At 46.2% G+C, this 20639-nt stretch overlaps 1 protein-coding gene across 1 annotated transcript in view; it reads left to right on the top strand.

Moving 5' to 3' along the window:
• LOC138583120 (cholesterol transporter ABCA5-like) overlaps positions 1-20639 on the top strand; it is a 3134767-nt gene that overhangs the window by 1835607 nt on the left and 1278521 nt on the right. Inside the window, exon 20 of the mRNA XM_069655080.1 lies at positions 7472-7641. Within this exon, the coding sequence (XP_069511181.1) occupies positions 7472-7641 (170 nt within the window). The remainder of the gene's footprint in view (positions 1-7471; positions 7642-20639) is intronic.

The raw sequence follows: 20639 nt of genomic DNA, 5'->3' as shown, positions 1-20639 counted from the left end.
AACACAGTTACTATTATGATATATACAACTCTTATTCCTTATCAGACAAGTCTTAGTTAACACCACTTATTTCCAGACAGAGGTGAGCGCTTAACTATAGATGGCACTCCAATAAGTTCATGAAAAAGGGAGGGAAAAAGGCAGAATATGTGAAGATACACTACTCTAAGATTTAGGAACACTTTTAGCAAGGCAGAAGAGCAAAAGTCACTTCTGAGCCAAAGTCCATAGGCTGGGCCCACTCTTAGAGAGAGCAGAGCACAAATGCGCCCAAGATCACACAGTTACACTAGGCTTTGAAAGTTTTGCAGAGAGTTCGAAAAGAGTTTAGAGAGGCTCAGAAAAGTTTAGCCAGGGTGTCCCAGGCTAACCCAGGTTCGAAAGCCGGGGGCTAAATCTACCCCGTACAGTCGGTGGCAAGGGAAGCCAGGCGGAACACGGTACCTTAAGTGGGAAGGATCCTCCAGCGGTGGCAGTTGTTCCTGGCAGCGGGTGCACGTCTCGGCGTCGTCCAGAGGAAGAGAAGATCTCGACTTGGAGGAAAGATGAAGGTCGTTGCACTGCCAGGGAAGAAACCTGCCGCGGAGTTTTCCGGTTAAAGTTATTACCCTTTATTTTGCGGTCATGGTAAAATGTGGTATTCCGGTTGCCGTGGTGCTTGGCACAGGCAAGGCGGCCACGAGATGCGTCGGGAAGGCGAAAAGATGGTGAAACTGGTTATCCCCACCAGTCAAAGGAAGAAGACTCTCCGGTGGGAGATCTCCTCTGTCGTTGGGAAAAGTGGTGAGACGGTTCAGCAGGGCTCCACCGGTGGTGTCGTCGTAGCAGGTCAGCTCAGCTTCTCCCTCGTTGGATTCTTAGGTCCTGTGGCGACTTCTGAAGTTCCAGTCCCCAAAGCCCTGCTTTTATGCAGAAAACCCCCATTCACTCAGCCTAGCTGTCACTCATACATGCTAAGTGGTGAGCCGGCCGGCTCACCACTTGGGCCAATCAGGATGGAGTGCGACTTGAGTGGCCTAGGCAACTCAGTCCAGGGTGCCTAAATCCCCCTCCACCCCTCCTAAGTACCCCAGACAGAGTGGCACCACTTTGGAGGGCTTCTGTGGAGAAGGCCGCCAAAAAGTGGAACAAAGGGCTCGACTAGGGTTGGAGTCACAGAAGAGAACACAAACGCCATTTTAGAACCGAGTATTGGCAAAAAATACCAACCGGAGAATTAATAATAAATAAATAAACCGGCGGTATGTTCGAGGCTATCGTAATTAAATAAATAAAGATAGTAGCCTCAAACAATGGGAAAATCCCATAGAGAAATATTCGCGGTTGAATATAAAAAGTAGTATCGACTGCCACCAGCCAAAACTCGATCAGGGGGGACGGAGACGTGCCCCCTCGACTAACAGACCCAGGGGCAATCGAATTGCCCCGGCCAGTACGTCCACAATATGATGGTTTGTACTGGTTCTGTTCAGAATTCAAGGCTAGTAAAGTCAATGGTGACTTTACATGCCCTGGGAGACAGTCAGCCTCAGGGTATGGAGTCTATACTGGGGGGTCACTATGACACCCCTGTGTTACTGCACTGAGGGTGCTGTGTAACACACATCACAAAAACACATGAATCCCTATGGAGTAAAAGACCCCATAGCCCATTAAACACATCTAGAGTCAAAGGAACACACTCAAATCATGTCTAAGAGTGAGGGTAAAAGAGTCTCACTCTTGACAGGAGAAAAAAATAAACCCCAAAAATCCAGCAAAGCTGCTGGGGGACTCACTAGGTTAGGAAATTCAGCCTAAACAGAGAATTCTCCCTAACACCGTGTCCTGGCCACCTGGATGACAGATCCCTGGGGACTAGTGAGTGAGACACCTCCAGGTTTCTCAGACCCCTACAGTCTGTGGTTCTGGCGTGGATTTATATTTAGTTTTGACATTCCTTATGGATGCTACGTTTGAGCCCCTCCATTCCTGTTCTATTAGATTACTCCCCTTAAGGTTATTCTCCCACCCACTCCCTCGGGAACTTCCATTCAGGTGGCCAGGGTAGGGCCATCGCCTTTGAATCCTGACCCTTGGGGTGGACAAGTGAGGGAGGATCCCCTGAGTGGAGGGTCACAGGGGATTGGGAGGAGGATACCTGAGGGCTAGACATGAGACAGGAGGAGGCCACTAGGCCACTAGGATCAATGGAGATTACCCATAGGAATAAAATGGGGAAAGTAAGGGCAACCAACTTTAGAAATAAATACTGTCCCACTAATAGAGTGAGGCAGAGTCGGGCATTGGTAGGTAACCATTCACACCTGGCTAATCTTGACTGTGTGTTCAGCTATAAAAGGTGTGGTCAGTCACAGAAACTGTGAAGCCCTGAAGCGGAGAGAAGAAGGAGCTGCAGGCAGGAGAAAGTCATTGCGCTGGGACGTTGGCCCAGTGGGTGTGGGCCTCAGCATTGCAACAGAGCCATGCCTCCAGGAAGCCGGAGAAGTGCTGCCTGTATTCTGCAGGATTGGTCAAGAAATTACTTGTTGCCTTGGGGCCAGTGCCGACTCCAAGCGTGCCTGAGGGGCAAGTGGTGGGACCCTGACCTCAATTCTGCAGTGCCCAGAGGAGCCGCCTCCCAACGCGACGCTGCCCAGTGAGTTTCATGCGGAATGCAAGAGAAACACGGGAGCTTGCGTTTAAATGAGAGTTGGAAAGAGGCACGAACGAGAAAAACCGGCACAGATTCGGAAAGAAAGAAAAGTGTGAAAGCAAAGCGAAAAGGCTGAAAGTGCCGCAAGCAAAAGGGAAGCAGGAAGAAAGATTTGGGCCCAAACGGCATTAAAAAAAGGCTGATCAAAGCTGAAAACGAGAGAAAGTAGGAAAAATGCTGAGAGTGGCCCGTAGTGAGAGAGGGGCACAAGAAAGGCAAAGAAGAGTGCCTGAGGCATGCAGAGGAAGGTGCAGGTGTGCACGGAGCAAAGTGGGTGCAAATGTGCACGGAAAGGACAGCAAATCAGTAAAGTTTGCACGGAAGGAAAAGCAGGAAGTGCAGGTGTGCACAGAAAGGAAAAGGGATGCAGAAAGCATCCGAAGGAAACAGAGTAACAGAAGAACATGGGAGTAAAGAAAGGGGCAAGAGGGTCAGAGTGGTCGCGCCTAGGAAAAGCAAAGAGCCTAGTGTTTTCGAAAGCCTCTGATTTTACCCCATGAAGGAATGGTTTATGAAGTCAAGACAAAACTGTAATTAATCATATGTTGTGTTTGTAAGCTGGGCCTAGAGCTTGGCAAATGGAACCCTTTGAGGCCAAACCAAGTTAAGAGACTTGTTAGTTTTTGTTGAACTGGTGAGAGGATTGAAGCTTGGGGGAAGGGAGCCCAGAGGGACTTAAAGATACTCAAGGTAGTTGGGATAACTACAAGGGACCTTTGAAAAAGGTCTCTTGAATAGCTCTGTGGATTGAACTTATTTGTGTGACATTGACCCAGCAGCACCTTGTGAGAAGACCACCTGAAACCAACCCTGGTTTCCATTTTTGTTGAACCACTATTTTTCTAATTTTTGAAAAGACTTCCTATCACGTTTTTGTGTAGAATGAGGGCAAGCATAGGTTTAGACACAGACAGACTTTTATTTTGGTCTCTTAGACAGCGGCAGCCATTAGAAACACCAGTTGAGGGAATTATCCCTTTTAAAGTTGGGGCCAGTTGGGCATTACACCAACCCAAGAACTTTAGTCAATTAAGGTTTTCGAATGACCTCTCTTCAGTCTGTGTCTCTCTTGATACCATGCCTGTCTCACAGATGCCTATGGCAGATCCGAAATCGAGTATGTCTTTGGTGCCTGGGAACGGGCCACAAAATCGATGACTGTGGCTCATGTCAATCAATGACGGTAATGGTCTTAAAAGAGAGGAAGGGAACGCAGCTTTATGATCCTTATTGCAGCTTGGCTAGCGGTGGCACAAAAATGTAAACAAAAGCAGGTCCAGGCGAATCAGGATTGGCTTCAGAAGGTATGGAAGTTTGTTTCTTTGGAATGGGCACCCTATATGATCCAGGGCGACCTTGCTGCCTTCAAACATAACTGGCACGATGTATTATCGTATCTCCAAAGTGACTATATGCATCAATGGTGCCCTCACAGAATAATGATACTAGACATTGTGTGAAGAATTGAAGGGCAATGATCGCAACATTCATTTATGCACTGCTCTTCTGTCAGGTGGGGGGAGGGAGGGGAGATATTGTTCTTACTTGTTATTGCAAAATTAATAAAAATACATAAAAGAAATCAAAAAAAGACAGGAAGGGGAACCTCATCCTGTGTAGGACTCCCTCCCCAATATGCTTAGACCACTCTGTCAAAGGTTAAATTGTCCGAAGACGAGCTTGAGAGAAGTTTCTCCTTACCGATCCAAGAAACACAGCAAACATGTAAAGCATTCCAGGTCGAGGTCTTGTCGTTCTCGAGTAAGTCGAGAAAGTGATGTCATAGTTCTCGATCAACCTCTTCGGATTCCTCGCCAAAGGGAAAATGGGTAGGCTTCCCTAGTGAAAAGGCTTCTAAGGCCGAGTTGGAGGAATTCCGACTGAAAATGCTGGAGGTTTTTGTGAAAGTGGCAGCACTTACCACTTCGTAGAAGTCTAAAGAGACTTCCGACCCCATCGACAGGTGTTCACAAAAGCTACTGTTTGTGCACCCAAGAGCCTGGACAGAAAGGTCTTGAAGGTCCCTCATGGTTTCAACGCCTGCAGGAAAAGACTCTACCTTCACTCCATTCTGTCCCTTCGAAGGTGTCTGTATCGAGTCCCTCGATGTCAATGTCAATGTTGTCGAAACCTTCGACATCAACTTCTTCAAAGAATTGTTTAAGTCTATGAGCTCTTTATATGAGGAGGAGGAAGAGGGGGGAAAGCCCAGTTTTGGGGTTTGGTCTAAATTACCATGTAATGATTCCACGTAAGATACCCACGCTGGACAACAGGAGTTACAGGTTAGTAACTTGTTCCTTGTGGATTACACTGGGGCTCATGCTGGAAGGGCTGTTGCCAAACATACCCTGTCAAATTGGATCATTCTCTCTATATTGGAATGCTATTATCTCGCTGGCAAGGATGTTCTTGAGGGACTCCGGGCCCATTCTACCAGAGGAGTGGCCACCGTCTCGCCACCGTGCCTGCCCTGCACAGGGGAATTCCCTGTCCTGGATGTGTTCCAGGCTGCGACGTGAACATCTCTTCGGTAAAAATGAAACATTCCTGCTTGGATTCCCTCATTGGACACAATGCCTGTTTTGGTAGGGCAATACTCCAGAGTGTTCTGTTCTAGGTGGTGCCCTTATTTCCTCCCTCCTGCAGGTTTAACTACTGCTTTGCAAGTCTATCATAGATGAGGAATCCATCGGAGAAAGAAGTCCCTTAGAAGAACAAATGACTTACCTCTCAGTAATGTTCTTATGATGGATGTTCCTTCCACGGATTCCTCATCACCCTCCATACTTGGTCCTGCATGGCGGATAGCTAGTACACCATTGGTTCTACAGTCCCCTGGATCCAGAGTGCTAGTGAAAAAGGGCGGAACTGAGTTCCCTGAGCGCGGCACATAAATATATACTGTCACCGACGTCATGCCACCGCATAGAGCTGTCAGGCAGAGTTGATGTAGAGCCGTGCTGCACCCCCTGGTGGCAGAAATGTTTCTGAAGACCAGCTGGGAAAGGGATATGATAGATGAGGAATCTGTGGTAGGAACATCCATTAGAAAGAACATCCCTGAGGTAAGTAAGTTGTTCTTCCCTTCTCTTTGCACCTCTCGTCTCAAAATTAAATGTGTTGATCACTAGATAGTGACCCTACAATATAGTATAGGAGTGTGTTTTGTCTTCATGACAATGTACTGTTTTTATGACAACACTAAGAATTTTTACTGTGTTTTGTTTATTTGAAGTGTGCATGCATTCACCTAGTAAAGGTTGATGTGTGCTACTTAATAACTGTATATTTTTCAGTATACTAGTGTGGTTTATTTTCTACGGACAAGTTCGTGGACTAATTGTACATTGTGTCGGCCTACTTTACCTCCCTTGACTTACGCCAGACTGCTCTGCCTCACATCTTGTGCGTTAGAGAAGTTTGGCTTCCCTTTTGGTAGGGCGTACTTGCTACACCTTAAGGTTAGTTGTTGTAGAGCTGTCAACAGAGGGTTGTTCAAAAACTGTTTTAACAAACCTGAAGATCCTACTCTTGAAAGAACATCTTGCAAATCACTGATTCATTCACTCGGCCCTATTCTTCTCCCTCTGGAGCACCACTCCTTTACTCCGCTTATCGATTCAGCAACCTCTACTACCCACCTTACCTTTAAACCATTGGCGTGCCACTAACATACAGCACTCATTTGCCTCCCAGTTAGTTTTGTGCTTTAAGAATCCAATGCATACATGCAAAGGGTACATTTTGAAAGTCGACTTTTAGACTCAAAGATTAATAAAAGCAGAAAGTAGACTTTGAGATCCTCGACTTTGGACTTTAACATTAACGCAATTCACACACAGGAGTTAATGTTGGACATTAATCCTTTTGGCGAGTCCACAGGAGCGGAAGGCTCAGAGGGACCATCTTGGGTAGGATGCCCAGTAAGATATGGTTAATGCAGTAGATTTAAATAGTGATTAACCTTTACCCCATTAGCTGGCATGAAAAGCTTTTAGTATGACCTCTTTCTGATCTTTGGGTCCAGCAGAACAGAACTTGCTTTGGAAGGCATGACCTAAAATATCAAACTGGCCTAAGAAGAGAACAAGTCTGCTCATGAAGAGACGTGTGTAAACAGAAAGTGAATTGGAAAAGAGGGTCAAAGGGTTCAAAGGGAACAATTAATTTGATCAATTGTCAAGCCACATATAACGAGGACGAGGCAAGTGCACGTTACCATATTGTAAATATATTCCAAAAGTTGTTGTGTCAAGGTGTGTGCCAAGGAGAACATGTTAAACTGGTTCATTGCATTTCAAAGTATTTATGACAATATTGTAAAGCCAACTTAACAAAAGACACCTTCGTCCAGGCTGAATTAAATAATGTGCATGACTTGGTGAAATGCAACACATTAGAAACTTTCAGAGATGTATGTGGATGCTCACGCTTAGTGCTCTTATAAAGTTACCATAAGTTAGTAATTAAAGCACAGAGTTCTAGAGAAGAGGAAATCTTCAGCAACCTGAAAAGCAATAATTGAAAGCTCCAGTTGACACTTAGCATGCTGATGTGAAATAATGCGTGAGAACCTAGTGGGTACAAAAGTGCCACTTTTCAGAAAGCAAAGCAATGCATTCTAGTAAAAAGATTAAACCAGTTAGAGATGGTTTGCATTATTTGTTACAACGTGCCTGTATTACATTTTTAAATGCAAGTATGACATTCCTTTTGTGCATTGTTGTGAATTTTACAATGAATTTTATCTTGAAGCACCTTCTTTTCTTTCAGGTTGTTGCTTCTTTTAATTTTTCTAGCAGTACAGGTATTTATGTTTCTGGTACATCGCTACTTCAAAAGATCAGTGGGGCCGATCAGACTCTCTCCTGATTTGTATTTCCTGAAGCCTGGGCAGAAAAGCAACAGGTTCTTAACAAGTCTGCTTCTTCAGAACTCCACAGGTTAGAAAACTGTTTAATGTGGAAAAATTATTTGAAAAATGTTATTGGATTGAATTGGAAATTGGAAAATACTTTTCTAGAAAATGTGTACAAACTTTTACAAACTCCCATGAACCTTGTCAACTACCTTTTGATGCCCTTACCTCTTCCCTAACCCATTGTATTTCCAAATGCTGATCTCCTCGTTATGCTCTTATTCCTGTTAGCCTTCAAGAATTCTTAACTTGGTTCTTGCTTCTGGACGTAACCTAATTATCATGCAATCATGTCCACAGCTGGCATGGTTTCACTCTTCTCCCCTTAAACTCACATAACCATGATATCCCTCAAATTACATCTCGCATTATTTTTGTTTATTGTTCTTCTCCTTTATTTTCTGCCACCCATTCCATCCTTTCTACTGTACAATCCGCCGAAACTCACCCATATCTTCCTCATAGTCAGACCTACTTGTGCTCCTTTTAACAGTTATTGCCTTATACATTTTTTACCAATCTCTCAGCTAACGTGTCTACTTTCTGACCAGTGCCTATTTACATGGACCATAGTTTGAGATGGCAATCACTGTTGCTCTAGCTCTTGCCGACCACTCATCCTTTGAAACTAAAACATCTCCCCTCTTTCTGCTAAATTGGGAAGAGACTAGTCTTTAACAGACTAAGCCAGTACATATTTACTAATGATTTCCCAACCAGAATACACTCATGCTGCTTTTAACCACACCTGGTACATCATTACTGGCGTGACTCCTTCTAGGGTCACATTTTGACTAGTTTAGTGGAATGGTGTTTATCTAGCTTACACTTGGTGTTCCCCAATGTTCTAACTTATGTGCCTCCTTTTCTTCACAATACCACCACTTATCCTTTCACTTGTACCACTCACTCAGATGTTACGCCCAAACAGTCTTCATCTTCTGCCCTACCTACGTCTTCTACATCTACCGCACAAGCAATCTCTTTTACTCAGTGCCATTTGTGACTATATGCCCTATATCAAACAATGCCTAAATATTGGAAAATTTAATCGTGGACCATCCTCATGTCCTTGCCACCTGAAAACATTCTCCCCTTGCATTCATTCACTAAACGTGGGGTTTACATTGTTAATTGCATGGCTTTTATCATCTGTTTCACCTCAACTGCTGATTGAGCTACCACTTACTCAATTCTGCCAACACCAGTCCCATCTCAAAGAACACTTACTGTAAACATGTATCAATATGCTGGGCAACTGTATAACACACATTATTATCTTTCAGTGTGCAAGCATGTGGGCCTGAGATTTTCTCATTGTGTTCCTAGATCTTGGGGAGAGGCAAGGGGTAACTTAGGACATACATATATGTATTGAGCATCTTTTCTGATGCTATATATGTAAATGCCGAAGGACCCTCTGAGTTCATGTCCTGCGGTACTTCTTGCTACCGATATGGAAAGTTCTCAACTTAACCACCCTGTTTACGTAAAACTGCATATTCTTTGTTCATGTGTGAGTGTTTGTGTGATATTGCACAATTTACTTTTGTCATTTTGATGAAGTAAGTGCGCACATGCGCATGTGAATGCTATTGCTAATATGATGATGGGATAATGAGTGTCAGTGGCATGGGTGACAAACTTTAGGCAATACAGTCACTCCATGTGCTACATTAAAGTTCACTGTTTCATGCTATCTCAGTGCATTCCATTACAACACCACTCCAATGGCAGGATACCCCCACAAAGTTCCCCTTTTTAAAATCATTTTTCCCTTCCTGCCATTCACGGTGGATTTAAATGTGTGTTTCATCCTTGCACACTCATTTTCTCCAAGTTCTGAGAAGCCCTGGCTCTGTTCCCTTCCCCTGAATGACTGTTAGGTGGAAGACCCACATATCGCCCTGGGGCTGCTTCCTGCCGAACTGGCTGGAGCCTTCCCAGGGACAGCTTGTTTGTGGGTACACCCTTGGGTGGAGCCTGCATAAATCGAGTGAGTAGTCGATATGCATTCTGTGTTGTGGGTGTCTGATTTTGGTTGTGCGACTCAGTGGCTGAGCCAACCCTGACTGAAACTGGAGTGAATTCAGTGTAGTGCACTGCAAGTCTGGGGAGTAGCCCCCAATTCACATTCTGTGTTGTGGTTGTCTGGTTTCTGGTGAATGGCCTGAATGCCTGTGAGCCTGACTGGGTGCTGCCTGCATGAATGCACTGTGTGCGATTGGCTGGATGAGCCTGGCTCAGCCTGAATGAATGGAGAGCGTGTTGGTTAACAGGGGGCCTCACACTCACCCCCTTGTCAGAAGCTTTAACAAGAAATTTGAAGCAGAAGCTGAAGTCGTCTTAAGCTTTCTTCCTAGAATCCAGCTGGAGGAAGAGGTCTGCAAGTGCATCTCATCATCTAATCCAAAAGCTGCTGTGCTGATTCAAGGGAAAGTTCCAACCATCTGAAGCTATGTTCAATGGGCACCTCTGCCACGACATCCATCCACTTTTCCATGCTGGAGACGATCCAGGGTCGCTTTCTGCAGAGGAGTATTGTGATGCTGGAAATGCATCGGAGGGACAGGGCCTCCGTATCCTTGTCCTTTACTGCTTTTTATCGTGGGTTCTGTCGTGTTTTCCACGCAGGAATTCATGTGGGACTCCTGGCGGTGCAGCTCTCTTTTGGTTTGGTGAACGGACCCATGGGATACCCTTATGGCACCCATGGGTGGGGGTACAACCCTGTGCCCCTAGTGTATGTTTTTGGGCACCTGTGGGTGACCCGCAGAGCAGGGTATGGGCTGGTGGCAGCTCCATGCTGAATTCGACAGGTGCGCGGAGTATCCTCCATTTTGGGATACCCCGGCCCTGCCATTGGGATCCGTTGATTCCTGATGGAAAACAAGATGGCCCCGGTGGCCTCTTGCTTTCTATTACCCATTACCGTGTTTTCCCAAAGTACTGGGAAGCCCTGACTCTGTCCCTTCCCCCTGACTGGCTGTTGGGTGGAAATGCCATATATGGTGTTGTTGTGCAGGCCCGGCCAGACTAGCTGGAGCCTTCCTGGGGATGTATGTTGTGGGTACCTCCTGTGGGTGGGACCTGGGTGAATAGAGTGTGTGACGAATATGCATTCTGTGTTGTGGGTGTCTAGTATCTGGTGCTTGACACAATGACTGAGACACCCCTGCCCGAAACCGGTATGAATGCAGCTGGGAGTGTTGAATGGCTCAGTACTTGTCCCAATACACATAACTTGTTGTGAGTGTCTGGAGAGAAGTGAATGGCCTGAATACCTTGTGTGCCTGATTGGCTGCCTGCCTGCATGAATGCCCGTAGTCGTGATTGGATGCTTGAGTGTGACCCAGCGGAATGAATGGGAGATCAACAGTATATCTGGGAACCTCTCACTGCTAGGAATCGTTTCAGAAGCTGAAGCCACTACGACGAGTAACTGGATTAACTGACGCTTGACCTTGAAGCCCTGCTGGACGAGAAGGATTGCTGTTGCTCTCCTTCACAATCTGAAAGCTGCTGTGCCTCCAAGGACTGACCGAGAGAGGACCTGGTAAGGCGCCCTCTTCCCGAGCTACGAGGGACCATCGTGCACAGCTGATCTTTGCCAACGCTCCCTGATAGACAGACCTTTGACAGGCTGCCGACCCGATACGGGGACTGCTGCGGAACTCCAAGGAGAAGCACTCGGACTGTTGTCCACCACTGTCGCCGATCGGAGCCACCGTGCTCCCGTTTGCCTAAGAACTTCCATTGATGATCAGACGCTCTCGTCTGCATCATCACCCGCTTGTCTCCTGCTGGAGAAGGCCTGACCGTCGACGCGCCGAGGAGCATCCACCGGTGGGTTTCCCGCCACCTAAGGACCACAGAGACGCCGACGACTCGACGCCCTTGCTGGGCCACAGTTCTTCATCATCTCTTTGCGGTCCAGAACTATCGTCACTGAGGTGCCCCAAACGCCTCTTGCAGGACGCCAACGCTCTGTCGTCGACGAACACCACTAGGAACGAAGCTGCCACTTCTGCTGTAGTTCACCCTGTTCACCGTCGGACGTTCGACGACCCTTGACTCCTGCCTTAAAGGGAGGGCACTCAAGAAGGGCCGTCGATTCCCCGACACCGAACGTCAAGTTCCCCGACACCTCTCGCCGATCCGTGGCTCCCGCCTGAAAGGGAGGCACTCAAGAAGGATCGGTCGACGCATCGTCGGAGAACTCTACTCCACCAAGTACATTGGGGGGTAAAACCTTAATAGGAAGAAGTGAGCCTATTGAACATATGGACTGGGCTTGTGCTATATATCTTTTATTTACAGGTTGCCAGGTGGGGGGGGGGGGTCTCCACACAGAATTGCGCCTGGAGGTAGGGGCCAGTGTTCTGCCTACTGTTTCAACCATCTTGCGTTCCTTCCTATCTCTATTGCTGGTTTCCTCGTTATTAATCTGTGTGACATTTTAACCGTACAGTTGATGCACTTTAATGAGATTTGATAACATTGGTGGTACCACTTTAGAATTGTATATATTTATCATTATTGACTTCCAAGTACAAAGTGCGTTATTGTGATCGTGTACATAACTTTGAATATTAATTATATAAAGACTGTGTTTTCAGTAATACAGTGTGTGGACATTCCTTTGTGGGGGTTCGGGACTACACTGTACTTAAGAACCAGCCTGTATCACCTCCTGAGAAGCTAGGCCTTGATTGCTCGACCACGTACCAATAATAGAGAATCTTGGCTGGGGTCCTCTGTGCCTCTCCTCTACCATATAGAGAGCGGAAGTACAGACACCCCCAACCAGTCTTTACAAGTATCCACTGGTGGGTTTCCCGCCACCAAAATCCAGAGATGTCACAAGGGTACAGATTTCATGAGGGTCTGCAGTCCAGTATTCGTGTCCAGGTCGCCAGAAACCATTGTGAGGTCTGTGCTGCAACTGCAGGACGGAAGAAACGAAAGGCTGTAAACTGCAAAATCTTCAAGCCTATTTATGCCACTGCACCCTTGGCCACTGAGAGTCATCCACGGCCACCAAGGGTCTTATCTTTTTCAGCAAGGCCTTGTCGCAGTTCACGGCAAGTTTGACCTTTGTGTGACATCCACAGCCAGCATAGCTACCCGACATCGGAGACCACCGTGAAAGACCTGCCAAGGGACTGTGACGAGGAAGATCATCTTCCATCCTTAGGATTCCTCCAGGGGTCCCAGAATCGTCTTGATCCTGTTCTCCTTTGGCTTCCCAGGGATAGTGGGATCTGTATAAAGAAAAGCAGATTATTAATGAACCTATTTGGACTAGGCTGTAATATACAATATAAAATGCACCTTAACTTGTTCTTACAGGTTGCACAGGTGGGGGGATCCTCACACAGAATTGCATGTTTATCCTGAAGAAAGCATCCTGCCTGTGTTATGATAACCTGCCTTTTTACAGTAATATTTTATGATTTATCCCGTACGTAATAATGTAAATGCTTTTTAATAACTCTCAGCAGTTGCTGCACTACAATTGAATTTAATGGTAACAGAGGGACAACAAGGAACTGTATATACATTTTAAGTTAAGTTACCTGTTTAGATGTCTAGTACAAAGTGAGTCTTATTTATTTTTATATACTTATCTGACTTTGTATCCGTTATAGTAGTAATGAAAGGGCTGTGTTATCACCTAAGATTGTGTGTGGACATTCCATTGTGGGGAGGTTGGGGATTCACTATACTTAAGAACCAGCCTGCATCACCTCCCTTGAGTCTCATTCTAGCTGCTCGCCCAACGTTACCAATTGAGAGCCTTGGCTGGGGTGCTCTGTGCCTCTACCCTAACTATATAGTGGGCAGAAGTACAGATATCCCCCTCCAGTCTTTATGTAACTGGGACGAGTGGATTACGTAGGGAGAGAGTGTTGGGTGCACAGGGGAAGTCCTCTGACGTAATCGCGCCTTGGAGAGGCAGAGCAGAAGCAAGCTGTGGAGACCATGACTTTTGGAAAGGCAAAGAACAACAGCTTGAGATGCCAGAGGGTCAGCGAGTCCAACAACTGGAATGCTGTTGGCTGAAGGAGAAGAGGAATACCGTTCAAGATGGTGGAGTGACCATTACCGTATCATGGTGGGCGAGATGTCGAGACTATCGTAACTGGGAGCGTTGGCAGCTCCCTTCCGCCATTGTCAGTGATCGGCAGAGCCTGCAGGGAAGCAGAGACAAGAACACCGGTGAAACCAAAGACTGGGAATCCAGACAGCGAAGTCGATTACCTGAGCAAGTGCTGAGCCCTGCAAGGTGAAACTCTTCCCAGTTATAAGGACGATATACTAACAATAAACCAGCCTAACTGGAGTTGTGAGAAGCCAATAAATAACTTAATGAATAACCCTGTATGGGAAGTAGAGACTTGAAACAAATACCCCAGGAGGAAGGGGAAAGACCCCATGTGTACAGGGTGGAAGAGTGCATAGAGCATGCCACAAAATGTGTTGAGATAAGGCTGTCAAGTGAACAGTATAAGACAAGTAATAATCCAATACAGAGAATCCATGCGAGGTGGAGACTAAACATTGGATAAAGTTATATCAAACCTAGGAGAGGTTGAATTTAAAGACTGTGAGTTATATACAACCAAAGACAAGAATGTGAGTCATAAGCTCATCACTAAAGAGAGTTCAAGATACAGGAATGTTTTGGAAGAGCTACAAGTGCTCATAAAGGAGATATCGGGAGTATATCCAAGAAGATTGTCTTAACAAACGTATGTTTGAAACAGAGGCAAACCCATAGAGAGAATACAAGGAGTTCTTCATATTAGTGATAGGGTCAGGTAGAGTTAGGTTTGGACCGAGGACATTCATTTTGGACTTCCTGATAACAGACAAGCACCTTTTAGTTATTTATATAGGTAATAACGATAGGGAAAGATGGCCCTTTTTCTGATAGATTAAATAAATGAGCCCTTAAATTGTCCTTAAAGTGTCCAACTCCTTCTTCCGACCCGCCACAGAATATATATTTTTATATTTTATTATTTAAAGCGTCGACCTTGCTTAAAAGCAGCAGAGCGCTGTACAGGGTGTGTAGCCAACATTTGGGCTTGCATCTTTTAACAGTGGCACAGTACTGCGAGTTGCGGTCTGTTCGTCCATGTGTGCAACCATTGGGATTAGACCTTCATCAGGCATTCTACCATGCATAAGAGGCATTTACTGGAATAGTATTGGATTCCTGAGTAATTGAGGCTGCACATTAAATATGATGGCTGCAGATAAAGACATGAGGGCTGCACTTTAAATTTGTTGACTATTCCATGTTTTAGACATTGGGCTTCATTACAATATGGGCGATGCAGGTAAGATGTGGCATTATTACTGTATACAGCTGCATTATTGCTCCGCCCCAACTATGAGTTTGACGGAAAGTAGGAGGAGTTGGAGGTAAATCGGCTGATTTCTGCCAAATTAATCTCCCATGGAGTCCTATGGACTCCAGTGTAATGGGTACTAACACTGCCACTGGTAATCAGGGCGGTAATTCAGCTGGACCAAGTGGCAGTAGCGGTAATTCGGTAAGGTGGTATCACCACTGAGATACCACCAAACTTGTAATGAGGCCCATTAACTGGTATTACTGCGGTATTTGAAGCTGTGCATGACATGAAGCAGCCATGTTAGGCTGTACATTACATTTGGTGAATAAACAATGCATTTGAGACATTAACACTGGTACTGCTTGCATATGATGTCAGTACCTGCATGTGTAGTGATGTACCTTTTGAAATAAAAAGTGGAACCTATATATGAACACAAGCAAATTCATATAAAAAGTCAAATGATATGGTTTGTCAATGAATATTACTTTCATTACTTAACTTCCTCTCTCATGCCATACATATTTATATTTTGAATTCTTGTTAGCTGCTCCCACTTGTATACCACACATGTCTGCAGCAGGCTGACCTGCTTTGTCCTTGATGTGGATGATGAAATAGATATCTAATGGATCCCTTGCCCCTACAAATTCTTCATTTATGATATTCTGTCTCCAGTGCCTTCTGACCTTTGCAATTTATTTTGTAACCCTCAGGGGATACAGAGTACCTCTGCGTCAGTGCAGTCACGTGTCCTCACCGGACGTGATGTCAGGGCCAATTACCCCTTGACCTCAGTTCCTTTTTTTCACACACACAGTGCGCTTTAGGAACACCCCTCAAAACATATACTGCATCATGCTTAACCCTTCAAAGGCCTCAGGCCCTGTTTGCATTGCAGTAGGCAGATGCCTGTCTCAAACACCTTCAGAATGTGTCTGGGGAAAGGCCACAACCCTTTGGGATTGCTTGTTACGCCAATTGTGACACTCAAAAGCAACAGGGTGCGTGCCAAGTGTCCATTCGCGAACAAAGGAGGGTGTTGGTGGAGTAACGCTCCTCGGTCAAAAAGGACAAGAAGAAGCACAAAAAGAGGTCTGGATCCCCGATCAGCTCATCAACACATTACTGTCCAGCAGCCTTAAAAATGAGGAGTCGCCACTCCAGAGATTCTTAAGATGTCTCCAGCCTTATAACTCCGCTTGAGCCTCAGCACTGGTGGTGATCACAGGACCCGCCAGGTACCTTTTCCCATCCAGTCCTCCACCCCAGTGGAATGGAAGGCGCTCAGGATGAAGATGCTAGACCTCTTTGTAAAGACACCAGTGGTCACGGCATCGGCCTGTTGTCTCTGGCCTTAGCAGCTTTGTCCCTGGAAAAGACAGCTTCTGCGTAACCGACGGATCCAACCGCGCTAGTAAGATACTCTGCAATGAGGCACGGCAAGTTTGCGGCAAATGGGCACACTGTTCTGTCTTCGGACATCGGTCCCCTGACTTCTGGTCCTTGTCCAGTAATGCCACGTTTTCCATACTTGGGAGGGAGGGAGGGACAGGGAGGGAGAGAAAGAGATTGGACACATGGGGCAGGAATATTTTCTTCGAGCATTGGTCTCCAATTTGTGAATGCCCTTGTGCTTTGGCCAGGTTTTCCTTTGACCTATGGTCCGTTATGGCTGAGGCGTCTGACCACATCCACAAATTGGAGATGCAGAGGCTTTGAAGCCCTCATCAAGGACGGCAAGGCAGCCTTCTGTCAGATTCTGTAGTCTAGTTTGGACACTGCAGACTGCGTTGCAAGGACGATGGCCATCAGCAAAGTTTTGCTAAGGGTTTCTTGGCTAGGACATCCGGGTTTGCTACTGACATCCAAGGGAAACTTGTGAACATGCCCTTCCATGGCATGAGCTTGTTCAGCACCAAGGCCCATTAAGTATCTCAAGAAATTCCATGCCTCTATGGCTATCCGTGCAGCAACAGTGACCTGCAAGCCCAGCGGGCAGGGGAGTGGTTTTTGCCACTTATACCCAGAGAAGTAGAGGCCAAGCACCATCGGGCAGGCAAGGGCAGCGTTGTACCTAGAGGGATAGGGTCCAGAAGCGGCGTTGCCGCCTCCAAGGTGCTCAATCCTCACCACAAAGCCTCTCTGAAGTGGACCTCCGCCACCTGTCCCCTGTGGGATATGGAATATCCCTGTTTGTTGAGGAGTGGAGGACTACCATCTTTAATGACTGTACCTTAAAAGTGATTCAGCGGTGAAACTGCCTCCTTCTTGGCTCTCAGACCCCACCCACCCCCAAACACCCCCTTTGCCACTAACCCTTCCCTCTTAAACCTCTCCTAGTGAAGAAGATCCATAAGCTTCTGGCAAAAGAGGTCATTCAAATGTTACCCTGCTTGGAATGAGGAAGGGGTTGGTACTCAACATACATTCTGGTGTAGAGAAAGGATAAAGGTCTGAGACCCGTCCTGGATCTGCGGCTTCTAAACTTGTACTTGCTGAAGGACAAGTTCAAGATGGTTACTCTGATCCAGACCCTCCAGGCCTGGATCACCCAGATGCCTACTTGCATGTGGCTTTCAAAAAGTAGAATAGGAGGTACCTGAGATTCAAAGTGGGGAACTCTCATTTCCAGGTCAAAGTCCTCCCTTTCCCCCTTTTCTGGGCACCAAGGGTTTTCACAAGCTGCTAGCAGTAGTGGTGGCTCATCTCAGGAGCCACGGAATTCATGTCTTTACTTACCTGGATGACCGGCTCATACGGACCCAATAACCAGATCTAGCGTAGGCACACCTGTACCTGTCATGCAGCCTATAGCAGAGCTTGGGCTTCTCTCTGAACTTCAATAAGTCTCAGGTTTTGCTGTCCCAGTCCCTCTAATTTATCGGTGCGGTCTTGGACCCTCACGTGGGTCAGGGTTTCCCGCCCGAGGACAGAGTGGCGAGCACCTTTAAGATGGTCCAGGTTTTCGAACCTAGGTCGATAGTTCCAGCCTCGGCTTTGCTGCGCTTGCTGGGTCTTGTGGCATCATACATCCTGGTAGTGGCAAAAGCTTGTCTGCACATGACGTCGCTGCAGTGGCTTCTGAGCTCACAGTGATCTGTTTCTGAGATGAATTTCAGACCTTCTACTGATCTCAGAGAGTGTCCGGAGCCCCCTCTCCCCCGCCCCCCCATTGGCGGTCCGTGAAAGACAACCTCCTGAAGGGGTTTATTTTTTGTCGACATGACCTCATGGTGAGCAGTCTGTGGTCCCCATCAAAGTGCCAGGAGCTCATTAATCTGCTGGAACTGAGGGCGATCAGGCTGGCTCTGGTTGCTTTACTCCCTTCTACAGTATAGGTCCTGACGAACACTACTCTGGCCATATGTTACCACCAGGGTGGCGTGGGCTCTTTGCCTCTTTGCAGAAAAGTAATACGATTGCGGTTCTAGGCTCTGTGGGACAGTGTATCTCTCACATCTCAGACGGACAGCGCACCAGAAGCCAAGACACGTGTAGACTTGAAATCTGCTGCTGCAAAACAGAAAGTACCAGAAAACAAGCCAACACGATGTAACCTCCTCCCCTTCAGCATCAGACTCTTCCCCCATGCTCCTACAATTCAGAATATAACTCAAGACTCACCTCTGCAAGGAATCTCTCCACAGATATGAAACGCACTGTGCCAGTTACTTCAGTTCTGTTTTTTATGCATGCTTTACTACATATTAGTGGTTGTCTTAAAATGTCAACTCCTAAAACAGGCTTCAAAAAGTGTCCGGATTGTGGGTCAAAGGTGTCTTATCACTGACCCACACCGTATTTGCCTTTGGTTCCTTGGATTTGACCACAAAGTCGATGACTGTGGGTCCTGCCAGTCTGTGACAGGAAATGCCTTGAAGGAGAGGAAGGGGAAACTTTCCCTGGGCTAAGCCCCCTTTGAAATCCTCTTCGACCATTCCTGCCAAGAGGAGGTTTTCGGACATAAGTTTGAAGGGCGTTTCGCCTCTTTGTAAGTGCTCGAAACACTCCAAGCATTCCAGAAGCCGTTCCCACTATTCTTCGCCTTTGGGCCTCTGGCAAAATATTGGAGAGACTACTTTGTTCATGCTCTTCATCTTCGGACTCCTCACCTGATTGCAGAGTTTGTTTTCCAGGTATGTTGGCTACCAAGGCCGAATGGAAGGACATTCACCTCCAGATGGTCTTTGCGAAGGTGGCTTCTCCCGCACCTTCTAGGAATGTAAAGAAAGCTTCCGACCTGTGGGGTACATTGACCAGCCCAGCAGAACTCCCCTACCTCACCAAACTACATCTCAGCAGTCACTAGCAGAATGGCTGCGCTGGCTCTGTTGAGCACCATCGCCTTGCTATAAAAACTGCGTTTTGCAGTCACCAAAATGATGGCTGCGCCGTCTTACCAGCCACACATGGGGCAAGATGAAACACAGAACACCCTGAGAATTGCTGCCAGTATTTTCTTCAGTTGCACCAACGAAAAGAATTCAAAGGCAGCACTGCTATGCTGCCAGCTCAAAACTTTTACACTGAGAAAGAAAATATTCTGCCTTTTAAAATGACTGCACCCTGATGCTCTTTTTCATCTGTTCAACAGTGCAGTTCTGATCCAGTGAGACCCAGCTAGGTCCCTCCATATTCAGGTTGTGCTCCAGCAAAAAGGGGGGCATTTCTCATTGAATGATAGGCTGTGTCAGAAAAGATCTGTGAAATAACAAAGCAAACTACACTTCAAGCTGTACACAATTTCCTTTTTGCAACAAAATGACAAAGATAAAACCCTTCATAAGTAGCTGTCTGTCTCTTTGCTCATGTCAGTTTCATTGGACCCTTGCTTTGTACAAATTCCTGTCTAATAGAAATAGAAATTGACTATGGCCATGGAAATGCTCAGAGTAAAGATACCAGGAAAAGCCGCATTTGAAAGTGACAGCTAAGGAAAATGAACCACGTGTAAATTTTTTACAAACAAGAAAAGATCTGTTTAAAAGTGAAATGAAGGCCCTGTCCTTGCATAGAAATGTGATGGGGGTTTGTGTTAAAACATATATAGGATGTCTTGCTTTCTGGTTCAGGAAAGAAAAAAAATAATAAAGTTACTGTGACACCAGCAGGACAGGTTTTTAGGCCCTTGCTTCAAAGGACCGTCTACAGGATCTACCTTCCCCCAAGTGTACCAGCATCTGGGGCCTATGAATAGGCAGTGGTGGAGCATTTTGCGCCCTCATCTGACTCTGTGTCAGTGCTCCAGCCGGGTTCAATGGATTTCTGGGACACGTAAGTGTATCTTTTTAAGCAGCCCTCCCCTCAATTTAAACTGGGGAGCTTCAAAGTCAAATCCATGGCACACAGGGCTAGTGCCTGACAGTTGGCTGTGGGTTGAAAAAAAATGCCCTTATTTGGAAGACAATGCTGGCCATTTGGGGCAAAAGACTGTTCTGAATTAATAAACTTTAAGTCTTTTATTTCTGCAACCTGGAAACACAGGAATGCAAAAGTTTAACGGTTTAAATGTAATTTTTGTGGCATTAAAATAAGATCTTGTGGTTTTCCCTAGCATGTAGGAGATGCAAACGGCAGAAAAATGTAAATCGTGGTAAAAGTATACTTGGTGCAACCTTAACATTTAATGCAAACATGCTCTGTGATGATAGGT

This window comes from Ambystoma mexicanum, chromosome 3q (genome assembly GCF_040938575.1).
Source record: "Ambystoma mexicanum isolate Mex_15411 chromosome 3q, UKY_AmexF1_1, whole genome shotgun sequence".
In the NCBI taxonomy this organism is placed as follows: domain Eukaryota; kingdom Metazoa; phylum Chordata; class Amphibia; order Caudata; family Ambystomatidae; genus Ambystoma; species Ambystoma mexicanum.
The sequence above is the reverse complement of the archived record's forward strand: the minus strand, read 5'-3'. Positions and strand labels throughout refer to the sequence as shown.